Source organism: Dermacentor silvarum, chromosome 4 (genome assembly GCF_013339745.2).
Source record: "Dermacentor silvarum isolate Dsil-2018 chromosome 4, BIME_Dsil_1.4, whole genome shotgun sequence".
Classification (NCBI taxonomy): Eukaryota; Metazoa; Arthropoda; class Arachnida; order Ixodida; family Ixodidae; genus Dermacentor; species Dermacentor silvarum.
This window is the reverse complement of record NC_051157.2, coordinates 78140123-78155143: the sequence shown is the minus strand read 5'-3', so window position 1 is coordinate 78155143 and position 15021 is coordinate 78140123. Positions and strand designations below refer to the sequence as shown.

The window sequence follows — 15021 nt, the reverse complement described above, 5'->3', positions numbered from 1 at the left end:
GACAATAAAAAACGAAAGATTAGGCAGCTAAAGCATAGCAAATTTTTGAAAAGGATCATTAAGAAACATAGAAAAAAACGGGGTAGCTTGCACTAGTGGCGCGAGGCTAAAGACACGGCGGAGCTGATCGGTTCCTAGATGATCATGGCTATACGAAGGGATGCTAAGTTATACGAAGTGTATAAGCATTTCCTCGTGGTCCGAGGCATCGGGGAACGCCTCGGGAAGCACTTGCCGACCGAGCACACGTAGAGTAAGTGGGGCGAAAGCCATGCACAGTGTACGGGCGGTTCGCAGCAGACGCAACGCCGGGTTGACGTCACGGCGCATGCGCAGTTCCGCGCATGTGGTGGGAGCTCGGCCGAGCCGCCGCCAGAGACGCCTGCTGCAGTTAGGACACCGCGAGCGTTCCGCGCTAATGCGGGAAAACGGGGAAGCGTGGTTGGCGTCACCAGCACCTCTGCGCGTCGCCTCGTTGGTGCTGCTACAATTTGTTTATTATACATTAAACACCTCCCCCCCCCCTACAATTTGTTTCTCTCTCTCTAGCTCTTATTTCCTCTTTATCTCTCCGAGCATAGTGCGCAACGCTCCGCGAGGTGGTTGCTAGGCAACGCAGTGGCAGGCAGCTGCGGCGTCGCTGGTTGCCATGGCTACGGCGCAGCTGGCTTTTCGTGAAACGCGCACGTTTTACGGCTGGATTAAACAGCTTCACTGTTAAAAGAAGAATAAAATACACCACGGTCGCTACCCTAACATCGTAATGTTCCGGTCACTTCAATGAACTTACGCAGAGCCGGAATAATAGACCCGTGGCTTGTGCCTAATGGGCAGGCACCAGAGAGAGAGAGAGAGAGAGATAACTTTATTTTGTCCAAAATGTGGTTAGAGAATGGGGTAATGACTAGAAGCCTCCCCCGTCCCCCCTTTAGAAGGCAGCCGGCAGCCCCTGAGCCGCGGCGGCGTCTTCAGCCATTTGGACTACTCTTGCTTGAACATCCGGGTCCGAGCTAAGCAACACGGTCTCCCATTGCTCCTCATTTCTTATTATTAAACTGGGTTGTTGCGGTTTTGAACGGTTATTGTTATATTGTTTCTTTGGGCATGCCCAGATTATGTGTTGAAGATCTGCTCGATTGTTACAATGCTTACATATGTCTGTGTATACATCTGGGTGATAGTGACTGAAGGCAATGGGGTAGGGAAAAGTGTTGGTTTGTATTAGCCGCCAAGCCACTGATTGCCACTTGTTTAATGAACAATGTGCTGCCGGATATCTCGCCCTGGCTAGTCAAGCACCAGAGGACAATATATTTGGCGTTGGAATTGCTAAATCCAGTTCGCCAGTCGTAAATAAGATAAATATTCTGCGGAAGGAGGAGAAGCGGCGGCAAGAATTAAATTGTCAATAGTTTCTGGTTCGTTACAACAAGAACAGAAGTTAGTTACAGATAAACCAGATCTATGAAGGTAAACATTTTGGCGGGCAACTCTACAACGGAAGCTTGATAATGTCACGTCACCATGTCGTGAAATGCATTTGCTCGTACTGTTGTTGTCGTTGACTACGGCGCTTGTGTGGAGTTGCCTGCCTTTGTTTTCGTCTTCCCCGTGCCGTTATTTGCCATGAACCAACGTGCTCAGTTTTCAATATTCTCCAACGAGAACGTTGCTCGTCCGTGCAGCTGCCTGAATGAGCGGTAGGCTAGAGAATAAATATGTTTCAGGTGCCTCGGGGCCTTTAACCTGTCTGCCTACTAAGACGCACACTTGGCTACCCACGCAGCCGCCCTCGAACAGCGTACTAATCGAAGCCATGGCAGGTGGAGCCGGCCGTTAAACTTACTTTTGCCGCAGTTAGATTGCGCAGGGCGGAGGGAGGTGGTCAAAGGGGGTCTTGCGGTTCATTCAGACGTATGCCTTGTGGCACTCGTCGTCTTCGGTGCAGCAAGTCGCGATGAAGACTACCGTTGAACGCGCTGTTACCTGTATTTGGCTTTGGTTGGTATCCAGCAAGCGAGAGAGGATTTGTCAGGAAACGGGCGAATTGCACGAGTGATCGAGCGTTTGTAACACACTCAGAATTTTTTTCCTTTTTATTTGTAACCAGCTTGAGAAGCTGCACGAAAAGCGTGCACCATGTGTAGAGTCACTCAAGCACTCTTTACGACCAGTACAAAAGTTGATTTCGCTATCTGCCGTTGCCACCGTACCCCTATTTGAGCAAAACGGCGAATCGCTCGTCACGTCGTCTGGCCCTTCAACTTGTGACTTGTCCAAAGGCGAGCTTTTTCGCATACCGTCGTTATTAAAATGACTCTGCAGCGCTTGCAGCTGAAGTAAAAATAATATTTTTTTTTGGACTGCCGAAACCTCCGGGCATTCGCGCTGGCTTGAAATGACAACGACCTTAGAATGCATCATGTGCAAGACCAGATCGAACGAAAAAATGACGAAGAAGGACAGTTCCTTCTTTGTCCCTGCTAATTTGTTAAAACGTTAGCTTGTTTTACTTTGACTTTATTTTTGTCAAGCGTTTTTTTCAGTTTTTTTTGTTTATTAATCCTGGAGATTATTTTCTTTCTAATCAAATGCAGTTTTTCGGTTATCCTTTATGGCGTATATAGGGATTAACAATATTTTGAGAAAAACCAACCAACCACCGTCGCACTGGTCGTGCCATGCAGTCTGAGCCCACGAACCAATTAGCCCAACACTGTATGAAAACGACAAAACGGCAAAATGGGAAACCGGCCGATAGACGGCATTTATTCGTGTAAACAGCCAAAATATAAACCATTTTGTAGGGACCCACGTATAAAAAGTCTCTCACAGTTTGTTCGGTAATTTTTCCGCCTATCACCACAGCACATTTGCACCCATAAACACTGTACAAAAACAAGCACTCTATTCATACTCATAACATTTTTTTTTCACTTGTTGCTTGTAGCTTATAACAGTTGCGTGGCGTGAACAACAATTTCGCAACAGTGTGTCAACCGAACATTATTTGGTTAATGAGACCGTTAACTACAAGGACGACGTACTAACTTCTCAAGACCTGTTCAGAGCCAAGCTACTTCATTTATTACGAAGGTAACCTTTATTTTGGTCAGTCTGGCAATTATTTTTTTTCTTCAGGCAGTGCAAATATTATAAGCGTGTAACTAAATGTTCCTCAGTGCAACTGTATGTGCATTGTTTTGCTACTGCTGAAAAAAGAAAATCACGTCTGCGAAAGAAAATTATATGTTTGGACGAAGGGTTAGATTGCCATGTAGAGAGAGAGAGAGAGAGAGAAGTCATAAGGGAAAGGCAGGGAGGTTAACCAGGCTGAGCACGGTAGGCTACCCTGCACTGGGGAAGGGGGAGAAGGGATGTTCTACTAGTAGCAATGCAACAGATAATCTAATTTCATATAAACTGGCTCATCTGAATGCTCGCTTGATTTCGTTTTTCTTTTCTTTTTTTTGTTTTCTTTTCACTCACGGAGAGCCTCTTACGGCTCGTTAGCTTACTGCGTGTATAGAACAAGAACAGTAAAGTGTTCATACTTTCGTGGTATATTGTCATCAATCACGAAATGTACGTGAGCCAGACGCAATATTAGAAATGAATAAGGGTGAGCGAACATTCAATGTTTAGAATACGAAGCGAATACAACACCAACTACTCGTATTCGAAAAAGAGCGTTCCCGTTTTTTCAGATATTTCAATCTTACCAAATATTTCGCAACAACCAATCGTTAATCTGGTTACTATTCTCCGTCGACTGAACAAAGTATCGCAAATTATCAGAAGGGAGACAACGACAAACGTTTTCGAAGCAATGCAGAAATAAAATGGACAATGAAGGTTTGTTTTCGGATTGCATCTGAAGTTTATATGGAAACAATTGGTTCTTGTTTGTAGTCTGTCATTTAGTGTTTTTGAAAGTCTACTAATGTAGCGATTTACCTTTCACGCTACAACCTGTGATGTTTATCTTGCAGCGGGCCCTTTTACAAGTGTTTACAGCACACAATTCCTACAGCTGCTTTTCTTTTCTTTCCACACAATTTGACCTTTTTGGGGGAACCATTTATGGAGCACACTTGAAAAGCTAGTCATCAGCAACCATTGTTTGCAAATAGGCCCTAAGATTGAGCGGTTTCTCGTGCATTTTTAAGCCGATAATTAGCGATCATGTGCTTAAAACTGATCATTTCTGCTTGGTCCTGTTTACACTATATATATATATATATATATATATATATATATATAGTCAGTACAGGCTCGGCACCAAATTGTACAGAAATAAGTATTCCTGCTGTTATTATATGTGACTGTGTTTAAGTACTCAATATTTCATTCGATATTCCATACTTACTATTTGTATTCTATTCGTATTCGAAAAAGTTGGCATTCGCTCACCTCTAGAAAAGAATAATTGTTACTTATGTTTGGTTCCATGGCTGAGAAGAGCAACATCATTGACATGTATATTATCATTGTGTACAAACTGTGCACCTTCTAACAATCAACACGTGAGAAAAGCCGGAGATAAATGCTTACATTGTCAACGCCAGTCAGTCTCGTCACCCGTGATATAGGCCATTCTGGTACATATGACCATACGCTAGGTGTGATAATATTGCCAGATTGTTCTTGATAAGTTCTTGATTTCGGGGCTACGGAAGAAGTTTGGGACCTTTTTTTTGTTAAAGGAAAGCAGCACTCATTGCGTAAATTGGGTCATATACCACGAATAAGGACCCCCACACCTCAGCCACACTTCTAGAAGCTCAAAAAGAAAACGATATTTCAGAAAAAAAAAGCTGACTCTTGCTTCCTGAGAACTAGTCCAAAACGGCAGACAATATTTCACAAGACAGCACGTCCCTACGAACTGCCAAAGTCACGATAAGAACTAATGAATGTTCAGGTAATCCAGAGTTCTGCATCACAAAAATGTCTTCATGAACACTCCTCGTCGTCCGTCGAATCACATTCAGCATGGCAGCGCTGATCACAGCAGCACGGAAACGTTGCAGATGAAACGCGGGATGATCTCTACTTGGCTGTGTTGGTCTGGCACAAAGCATTTGCTGGCCGTTAGCCTGTGTAGCAGACTATGTTTGCACTGAGCAATGCCTCGTTGGCATGTCACACTCGGCCTCGGACAGTTCGTACGCATCGGCAGCGAACTCTAGGCCACTTTCGCGTGAGTCCATTTCCGCTTGCTTCAGTTCGTCTGCGTACCTGGGAAAGAGTAAGCACCTGTGTTACTTTCAAAGCAAAATGAAGAGATGAAAATTGGGCACCAACCCTCCAAGAATGATTGTCAAAGTCAAGCGATAGCTTCTTGGTAGACCTGCTGAGATTTGCCTATTCAAGACGCTTATAGGTTACTTTTATTCGTTAAGGGCACTATGACGCCGCACTGGCTCCACGATCGGCCCCCATTGCAAACGACATTAGTATCCTCGACATAACACATATCGTCCACTGGTGTCTGAATCTGCTTAACAAGGGCCGGCCTTTGATTACATTGTTTGCAAGATGGGGCCAGTTTACCAAAAAAAAAAGCTATTCACACAAAGCGGGGCAACTTAGTGTCACAAAAAACTTTTTTTTTCTTTTATGTCGGGGCTTTTACTAGCGTTCAATGTCTTGTAGTTAGCAGATACCCATTGTCAAGGGCTCATTGCTAGGACCCTCATAGAACTATTTTTCAATAGTCAACAATTTTACAGCGACATTTACATGTTCATTGTGATTATATTCCGTTCGTGCAAACAAAAGTATTCCACTAATAATTTCACAACTTCACCCTCTCTTAAAATTCACTTGCAACGAATGCAATTTGACACATTACGGCTCAAATACACGTTTCTCAACTCAAACGTTGTTCCTAACAATTTTCAGTAATTGTATGACAAATAACAGAAACGTGACGTTTTTGAGTAAAACACCGAAATAAATTTCTTCGCTCCTCTGGCTCCCATTTTTATATTCCGTTAATTTATAGAAAACAGAGATTGAGAAGAGGAAGGCAGAAGGCCGATATGGTACCCATAATAGCGTCTGGTTGGCTACCCCATGCTGGAGGAAATAAAAATCACAACAGGAAGGTGATTAGGAGAGAGAGAGACAAAGTTTCCTTTGTCTCTCTCTCTCTCCTACGCTCCCGGACGTGGTGACCGGGAGCAAGCGCGTGGACAGCAGCACGAACTCAAAGGCACTCGCAAAGGCAAGTCGCTTTCAAAAATGGTTATACGGAAGGTTGGATGCAGATAACAATGTGAACATTATGAGAATTTTCCTGGATTCCGCTCACCTAGCTAAATTCCGCATCTTGTGATCAGCGTAGAACATCTCCTCATCGTTGCTGCTCCAGTGCTTCTTCTTTGGTCTTGAGTAGACATACGAGACATTGCTTTTGGGGTAGCCCTCGATGATGCTCAGCGTCTGCAGGGACTTGCGTGAACCCTTGGACTTATCTGGAGACATGTACACAGCAGCTACGCGAAAGAGGAGGAAAATAGGTATACGATCAGTGAGGCTATTGTGATGCAGCAGGACACAGCAAGACACAGGATGGCACTACAAGCAGACAAGATACGCACGCAGTAATTAGTTAAATAGCTTAGAGCCACGTGAATGTTTAAAATACCACAATATGCCAGAAGCGGTATTCCCAAATTCTGAGTAGGAGCCACTAGAAATCATCTGCTAAATTAGCCGCGTAATAAATTTTAAAATCACTCAGACGGAGGAAAAAAAAGGGTAAGAAATTCTCTGAGATTTTACCAGCGCTCCAATCGCAGCTTCACTAAGTGAATAAAAATTGTTAGCTTTCGTCCACTTTTTAAACGTAATTAAAGCGTATGCAAAACGCGGTTCCAGCCAAGTGTTCTTACTTAACCAACCCATTTCTAAGCAATAGGGACACCCATACATTTTCTCTATCATCCACGAAATACACGTTCATTGTTTAAACTTATCCTAGTTGACATCACCTCTCTCTGGCGAAGCCCACACATTACAAAAAATGTGGTTGATCCCTCTTATATAGGAATCAGTATAGAACACGAAAGTGAAACGTGTCTTCACAGAAGTAGTGTAATGTTTATTGCACATTGATATATAATGTCTATTGGTGTTTTGTGGCTAAAGCGCCCTTAGGCGTTGATGCACCCACGCTGACGCCTGGTGGCACGTCTCCTCCATCACGACTACCAACGTCGATGACCATGAGCAACCGTCGTGCATATGGAAGCTGCACTACGCTGCACACGCTAGCACAACGCGAAAGACGAAGCACGTAACTGACACACTAATACAACGCGCAAGACAAAGCACGTAACTGAATCGTCACCGAGTCAAATCAGCGCGTACAGCGCGTCGTAATTGCAGCCTCCGCGATCAACTTCAGAAACATTTTCAGAGCTAATTGCGGAGGCCACGCTCCGCTGTGCTGAGTACGGTGAACGCCACCTAGGTGGCGTTGGTAGTGCTTCTTGATGCCAGCGTCCCTTCGAATGCTGGCATCGAGGCGTCGTAGTGCTGAGACCACCGAAGCGTTCACTGTCGGTGCGCGTTAGTGTCATAATGCAGTACTTCTCTTTTCTGCTCGTAGGCGGCGGCACCGCCCCGAGCAAGAGCGCGGGTACACGGAGGAGTGTTAGATATATAAGGCGCGTCTGTGTAGCTCTCTGCAAATGCGTTTGTGGCGCAATGGGTTAAACGCTCGGCGATCTATCGTCGCGGACCGAGAGGTCGTGGGTTCGATTTCCAAATTTTGCATGTTTGTGGAACTTTTTCTTCTGGTTTCTTTCTTTGTATTATGTTCTATGACGTATTTCCGTGACGGAAATACGTCAGTGAAGTCTTGGTGGACCCCGGCATAAAACACTTTCGTGTTAAAAGAAAAGGCCGAAGGCACCTGCAGTGCTTATTTCATTCGAGCTGACCTTTTTGCAAGTTTTTTAGCAGTTCACAAATATCCTACCAGGTTTGGAGTAGATGTGGTCTCCAAGGCGCTCTGTTGAACTTGTCAGGTCTTCTTCCGTACCTAGCTGCGTGCACGGAAGAAATGAGATCATTGAAACGGAAAACAAGATACTCTAATGATTGCACTTTAAACTGCAGTCAGAGGCCTTTTCTCAAAGCTCTGGCTTAAAAGGCTTGCGAAACAAATTCAGGTATCTCTTACAAGTGGTAACGCTAACTCACAGTAAGCATCAAATGTTTGCGGAAACCGCGAGCGCTTGCCGAACGACCCATCCGCAACACTTCCGGTCCGTCAGCTGCCGTCGAGAGCAGCGCTAAGCAGGAAATGTGTCCTCTTATTCACCGGCGTGTCAGTTTTCTTCTTCGGCATGAAATTTTTCTATTTTCCCATATCTCATGCTACCTGCTATGGTGGAGGTGAGGGGGCACTTGCATGAATACGAGGACGTAACAAAGCATCATGCGCCAAAACAATAAATTCACAAAAGGCCATATTTCGTGCCTAACGTTGCCCATATTTCGTGCTTAACCGGTAAGAGGCGCTGAGAGGCCGTTGGGCAAAGATTCATCCACTTCGCAAACACCTTGTGTAGACTGTACGTACTATTATCTAAAAATTATTTCTGCGGTTTTACGGTGCCACAACCACCATTGAATTATGGTGGACGCAGTAGGGGAGGACTCAGGAATAATTTTGCCCACCTGGGCGCGATCTTGCTTATCAAGCGCCACTTCAGGGGCGTACGAAAGAAAATGCGGTAGCAAGATGCAGATATTTTGCGCTTTACTGCTTGCTTTTTTGCTTGCTGTGACACGATGTTGCGGCGCCATCTTTCGTGCACTCGCCGACTACGGGCGGCTGCTTCCAAGCTTGCTCTGTACATCTTTGTGTTTCTTTCTGGATTTTCTGCTTACTTATTTGTTTGTTTTTTGAATGATTAGATAAATGACGCACCAAAGGCTTCAGATAAGACGGAACGACTATACAAACCGGAAGTATACCTTGCTATCGCATGTAAAGGTATGCTTGACCGGACATCTCGAAGGTACATTTGACACATAAGAGCTTCACACAAAATGCTACACAACGCACTTCAAACACTTAGTGCCACTTGAAGTAAAATCTCCTATAAACACTGTAGTTTCTTTAATGCAAGATTGTTTTAAAAGGTAATGGTGAAGCACTTCGGAGTATAACAAGTGATTACAATGGCTACACGCAACGCAGATATACGCCAGGTATTGTGAGTTCGGAAACCTCAAGTCAGTATAAAGCATGTGTGGAGACTAGACAAAAGAATTGACAACGTGAGGCTCATAGGTCAATATAAGAACAGGTTTGAGCGTTTTGGGGTGTGAATTTGTCTATATACCACAATAATAGTCATCTGTTTCGCTTGCGTCTTCTTTCTTGAAAGCTCTGCGCTCGCTACTTTCCTGTCAAAAATGCTGTGTCGCGCTGATGACATACATGGTGTTCGTTATCTGCAAGTACCAGGCGCGCTGCTTTGAAGAAAAGAAAGGCGCGCAAGATAGATATATTGTCGTGGGACAATTGCATGCACTCCAAAAGGTGTAAACGGTTTTTACAGTTTTGGAGATGATGGGGCACATATTGGACACTGATATCCTAAATCTCGCATGTACAAGTAGCCTGGTACGTCTGTATAACCAGATTTTACCTTCGCCTGGTCGTCGTTGGGTTATCTCCCCAACCATTTTCTTCAGGTAATTCTTTATGAAGTGTGTGCGGGCATTGCGAAAATGATTTCGGTGTGCGTCTTTTATATCTTGATGTTTGGATTTATGCTTGCTTGGAAGCTTTAACTAAAATTTGGTCGATATAATGTGTTCGCTGAGTTTCATTGACGGGGGCATCGCGTATCAAATTTAACTGACTCCTGGTTTCGTACGGACGATACCAGATTTATACGCTACACACTGACACTTTTGTGACACCATCTATACTTGCGGGCATCACAATAAAGGAGCAAGTCAGTCTTATTACAAGACTAAGCATGCTCTAATATTCATAACGCAGCTTGATTATGAGTTACAGGTTGAAATAGAAATAAATGTTCTCTTAGTACAATTTTATAGCAGCCGACGGGGTGCTCTGAAACGACCACTCGATGATCACCAAAGTGGCACCGATGCGCTCGTACAACGCGAATGAGTAATTAGCCCTTCTCAAAGTAACTGCCCTCGACCAGGCATTTCACTTATTTGTTACTTTGCGTGCGTGTGTTTGTTGTGTGCGTGTGTACTGCATACGAATGCGTCACTTCATATGTCAACTCAGTCATCTGGAGTAACAGGCTAGGCCAGGCAAGCACCTCCAACATCCGTCAATGATGTTTCGCTCTTTCTCGCACAACACTAGACATGTCTCTACAACACGTTTGTTATGCAGATTGGTCAGATGATGTGGTACCACGCAACGTATATAGAAGCATCCATGGTTGCCAGCAAAAAAAAAGATTGCGTAGCTTGCACTGGAGGCTCAACGCTAAAGAGACAGCGGAGCTGATGGGCACCTAGGTAGTCCTGGCTTTTGGGCTAGGCTAAGCACTACGAAGTCATCCCCAGCATTTTCCGGAATTTATTAATTATTGATTGATTATTGATAAGCTATTGAATGGCTATCGCAAGGTATTGGCCACGTATTTGGGCTAGGCTAAGCACTACCAAGCCATCTCGAGCATTTTCCTGAATTTAATGAATATTGATAAATTATCGATTAGCTTTTGATTGGCTATCGATTGGCTATCGATGACTGACTAATCTTAAGTAGTCGTAACAATGCTTAGCTGGACTTAGCCCGGCTGAGCTTCGCTAGTTCACAGGGGTATGTGCCATTGCGCTTGGACCCTTTCTGCACGACTGCCAGGATCGGCCCACATTTTCTGTTCGCGAATCATGGACTGACGGCCGGCTTAAACAGCTCCGCTGTTAAAAAACAAATCCGGCCTACCAGAGATCTTGATAATCATCTGCACCTGTTCTTGCTGTTCGGAGTCGGGTGGTCTCCGGAGAAAAGGCACGTCGTAGGTGTGGTGTGGCCTTGATCTTTCATCTTCTGGCTCCTCTATGGCGCTGTGTAGGCTACGCGCAGAGGCCCAGCCTGACCGTAGTCCTTCTGTCGTGTACAGCGATCCGAGGCGCCCTCCACCGGTTGCGTACGGCGACGGACAGTAGAGTTGCTCTCGCTCCAGAGGGCGCTGCTGCTGGTGCGTCACTTGAAACTGCTGCTGGTGCTTTGGGTTCTCCCACACACTCATCGGTACAGTGTCGACAGACTTGGTGACCTCAGGAGCTTGGTCACTTTCGCCTGAGAGGCAGAAATGACCCCCGCAAGACCATAGGCTTATTGATGCTTTTATACATGGTCACGATCGTTTGTCATCGCTGTTCAGTAAGTCGTAGCGTCTAGGGACTCTCTATTTCAAATAGGCGTCGTTGAGCAATAAATATAACGATCTGACAGAAAATAAGTACAGTGGGCAAAAAAGAAGAGTGAAAGCTCAACAGGTGCGCAGAACTGCATGCCTCTTTTTTGTGTTTATGCTTACGAATTGTTAGGAAACAATCTGAAACAATGGAAAAGTGCTGCTTTGTTTGGTTTTTACAAAGTCGTTTTACTTTGCTACCGAGTGGGCACATATTAGCGTTTTTACACATTTTATTGCGATAGCAATTATATGAACACTTAAACCGGATTTCTTCCGTCGGCGTCGCCGTCGCCGTGAGGTTCCGTATAAAGTCCAAGGGCGATAAAATCGTCGCCGCGCGCCGTATGCGGGAGTGAAAGCGCGCGGGGGACGCGCGCTATCATGGAGAGCGAACGCACGGCGGAAAGCAAACGCGACCTTCGTCGCGCGAAAGGCCGTGGGGATATGGGAGGGAGCGTATCTCGCAACCGGGCGCAGGGGGAACTGGCCACTCAATCTCCCACGCGAAAGCAAGAAAGCGGGAAGGCAGCGCGGGAGGGAGGGGGGGGCAGCTTCTACTCTGCCAACAACAGCGTTTGTACTTTGCGCGGCTGTGGCGGTCGCCCCTACCGTCTCTTAAAAGCGATCTCCACACGGCTCTGACCTTTGTATGCGCTGTGCATTCGCCGCTCAGTTTCCGTTGAAGCGACAGACCGCACGAACCTTCACTCGCTGCGGCGGCTGCGCTTGCTGCCAGCGTTTTGACAGTCGCTGTCTGCGGTCACTGGGTGTGATCTATTGATGTTTGCTTGTGCGCGCTGACACCACGCTTGTTAATTCAGTTAGTAAGCTAATCTGTCCAAGTTTATGCAGCCGATAAAACAACTATCCCTACTCCGAATAGCTCTCTACTAATTTGCTATCGCAATTGACGCTTCGCCTTTCTGGCGAAACTGCGACATTTTTTCTAGTTTCATTGCCATCCTCAATTCACCAAATGGGAAACCAACCATAAATCTCTGAACGTTCTATCAGCAAGCATATTATTTGACTATTAATTTGTTAAGAAGCGGAGAAACCATGAATTAAGGCTCATAGACTACGAGTTTAGCAAGTGACTAAGCATAAGCACCTTTGTGGATATATATTTCAAAACACCCATTCAGCGCCCTTATTGGTGGTAATATTTTTTTATCTCGAACTCACTTATTATTATGGGTTGTCATGAGTATACATAAGTGCCAATTAGGTACAATGAAAGGTGTAAATACAAAAAAAATGGAATTACGGGGGATGCTCAGAACTTCGTAAAAATGTGAAAACGAAGGCCTAGTTGGACCCATAGCGATGTGGAATGAAGCTCTCAGCCCACGCGGCGACGTATACAAGGCGCGAGCGTGCTGCCGCCGTTTCCAGAACGTTCTACGCGCGCCGCCGCTGACATTTCCCTCCTTCTCCCCAGCGCCGCCACCGCGCTTGCCCTCAACGCCCCTATTCCGCTGCTGCAGACATTTCCTTCCTCCTCCCCAGCGCCGCCGTTGCCCTTTCCCTCAGCGCCCTCCGGCGTTGAGTGCGACGGGCAGTATGGGAACGCTAGCACTACATTTGCAAACGTCAGCACTGGCCCCATTACTCCTTTCTAGATTCCACGCTCTGCTTCATACTTACTGTAGCCTCAAAGTCGTCTATCGTCTATGTTGCATTATTGCTGCATTCCGCTTCCCCTTTATTTTATGAGTGGCGTAGGAGCCAGCTGTGGAAGACGACAACGAACGCGCGAGCATGTGGCACGAGCGCGAGGCTCGAGGCGAGCTCGCTCACTTTTTTTGTACCTCACAGTGACCTTAAAACATGGAGATTTAAGGCTTTCGCCTTAAACAAAAAACAAAACAACGGCGTTAAGAGTGCGAAGGTTTTACTGCGTAGGATGACCATGACTGTGTCCTATGAGATATACGGTTACATGTGCAGTTCTCACCTGAGTACGGCCGCTGGATTGCCGACAGGCGTCTGCGTGAGAATAGGTAGCAGACGGCGGCGGAAATGAGTAGCACCGCCAGAATGGTGCAGACGACAGGAATGATGATGCGGATGTGGCGGTGTGGTGACTCGACAGCCTTTGTCCATTGAGGAGGTGGTAGGGTGCCTACGGAGTGACAGAGTACCCTCTATCGCACACGTGCCAGTCGATATACATGAAACGTGGTGAGTAGAGCGTGCGCATGCGCACGCTTTCATGACTGAATGAAAGCTTAACGGTGCCGACGTCACACTGACATCGATTCACTGTAATTCCGAGTAAGCTTTGGCTAGTTACTATACACGACTTTCAATTAATACTCTGTCTTTAAAAGGACGTCGAAAAATAAGCTAAGTTGCAACCTTCACGAAAAAGAAATCATTCAACTAGACAACACAAAAGCAATAAGCTGCGCTTTTCGCTGATGGCTACGTACTGAATAGGCCTGCTCTATGTCACTGAGAAATGGGAGTCCTTTCCATACAGAGCATGGTACCTGCGCTGGTAAAAAAATCTGAGGAATATTACTACACAAGTTATTTTTCACGCATTCCTAGTTCATAGCTGCGTGGGGCGGCAACATTTAAACAAAGCGTATTTGGTTCAGGTAAACAATACCATCGTGCAGTCATAAACATTGTTCAAGCGGATCAGCCATAGCGACTGCTTATTTGAAGAGCACGTATTCACAGCTAACACTACTCAAGCTGCGTAATTGTTAACTGCGGATGCAACATTGCTTCGCGCTTTACCTCCAGACAGGGTTAGTGTCGCGAAGACGTATTCTGCTTCCGTGACTCCAGCGTCGTTCTCCGCAGTGATGAGCAGGTCGTACCAGGTAGCTGGGTTCAGATCGGGAATGACCAATACAGGCGGCTGCTTGAGGTCCGGTACCAGGCGGGTGGCCGTGGCCGGTGACCACTCCTTCTGAGACTGCGGCTTGCACAGCACGGCGAACGAGAGGATGGGACAACCGCCACTCTTCCACGAGCCCAGTTGAAGTGTCACCGATGTCACGTTGCACAACAAAACGTCGCGCTCGTCAGGTGCCACGGGTGCTGCGCGTAGCCAGAGAGACCATTGCCTCACGAACGGTATTGTCGACTACAACATTCGATAAAATCGCGGATCGATGTGTTGCTGTCACGTCTGATGGCGTACATATCTGTTGCCATGAACGGAGGTGCCATGAAAGACCGGTTAATAAAAATTAACTCTGCCACCACTGCAACCCGTAGTTACTGTAGCGTACTTAATACACAACAATCAGTTCCGAAAATGAGACATTCGCCCATGCAGATTCAGATTTCCTGTTTAGCGAAGCTGTCATTCTAATACGGGTGCTTACCAGTCTTGCGGCGGGCAAGTTGAGAGGCGCATTTTATTGCGATAGCAATTATATGGACACTCAAAAGCAGATTTCTGCCGTCGGCGTCGGCGTCGCCGTCGCCGTCGCCGTCGCCGTGAGGTTCCGTATGACGTCAATGGAGATGAAATCGTGACTGCGCGCCGCCGAACGCTGTATGTGCGAGTGAAAGGGCGCGAGGGACGCGCTCTTTCACGGGGAGTGAACGC

The 15021-nt window shown here is 46.1% G+C and overlaps 1 protein-coding gene across 1 annotated transcript in view; it reads right to left on the bottom strand.

Moving 5' to 3' along the window:
- Positions 1–3591: 3591 nt before the first annotated feature.
- The window catches only part of LOC119450292 (Down syndrome cell adhesion molecule-like protein Dscam2), a 60501-nt gene continuing 49071 nt past the window's right edge, over positions 3592–15021 (bottom strand). Inside the window, exons 17-22 of the mRNA XM_037713714.2 lie at positions 14199–14504; positions 13405–13572; positions 10995–11326; positions 7994–8060; positions 6320–6503; positions 3592–5241 (exon numbers count right to left, since the gene is read on the bottom strand). Coding sequence (XP_037569642.2) covers positions 5112–5241; positions 6320–6503; positions 7994–8060; positions 10995–11326; positions 13405–13572; positions 14199–14504 — 1187 coding nt within the window. The 3' untranslated portion in view covers positions 3592–5111. The remainder of the gene's footprint in view (positions 5242–6319; positions 6504–7993; positions 8061–10994; positions 11327–13404; positions 13573–14198; positions 14505–15021) is intronic.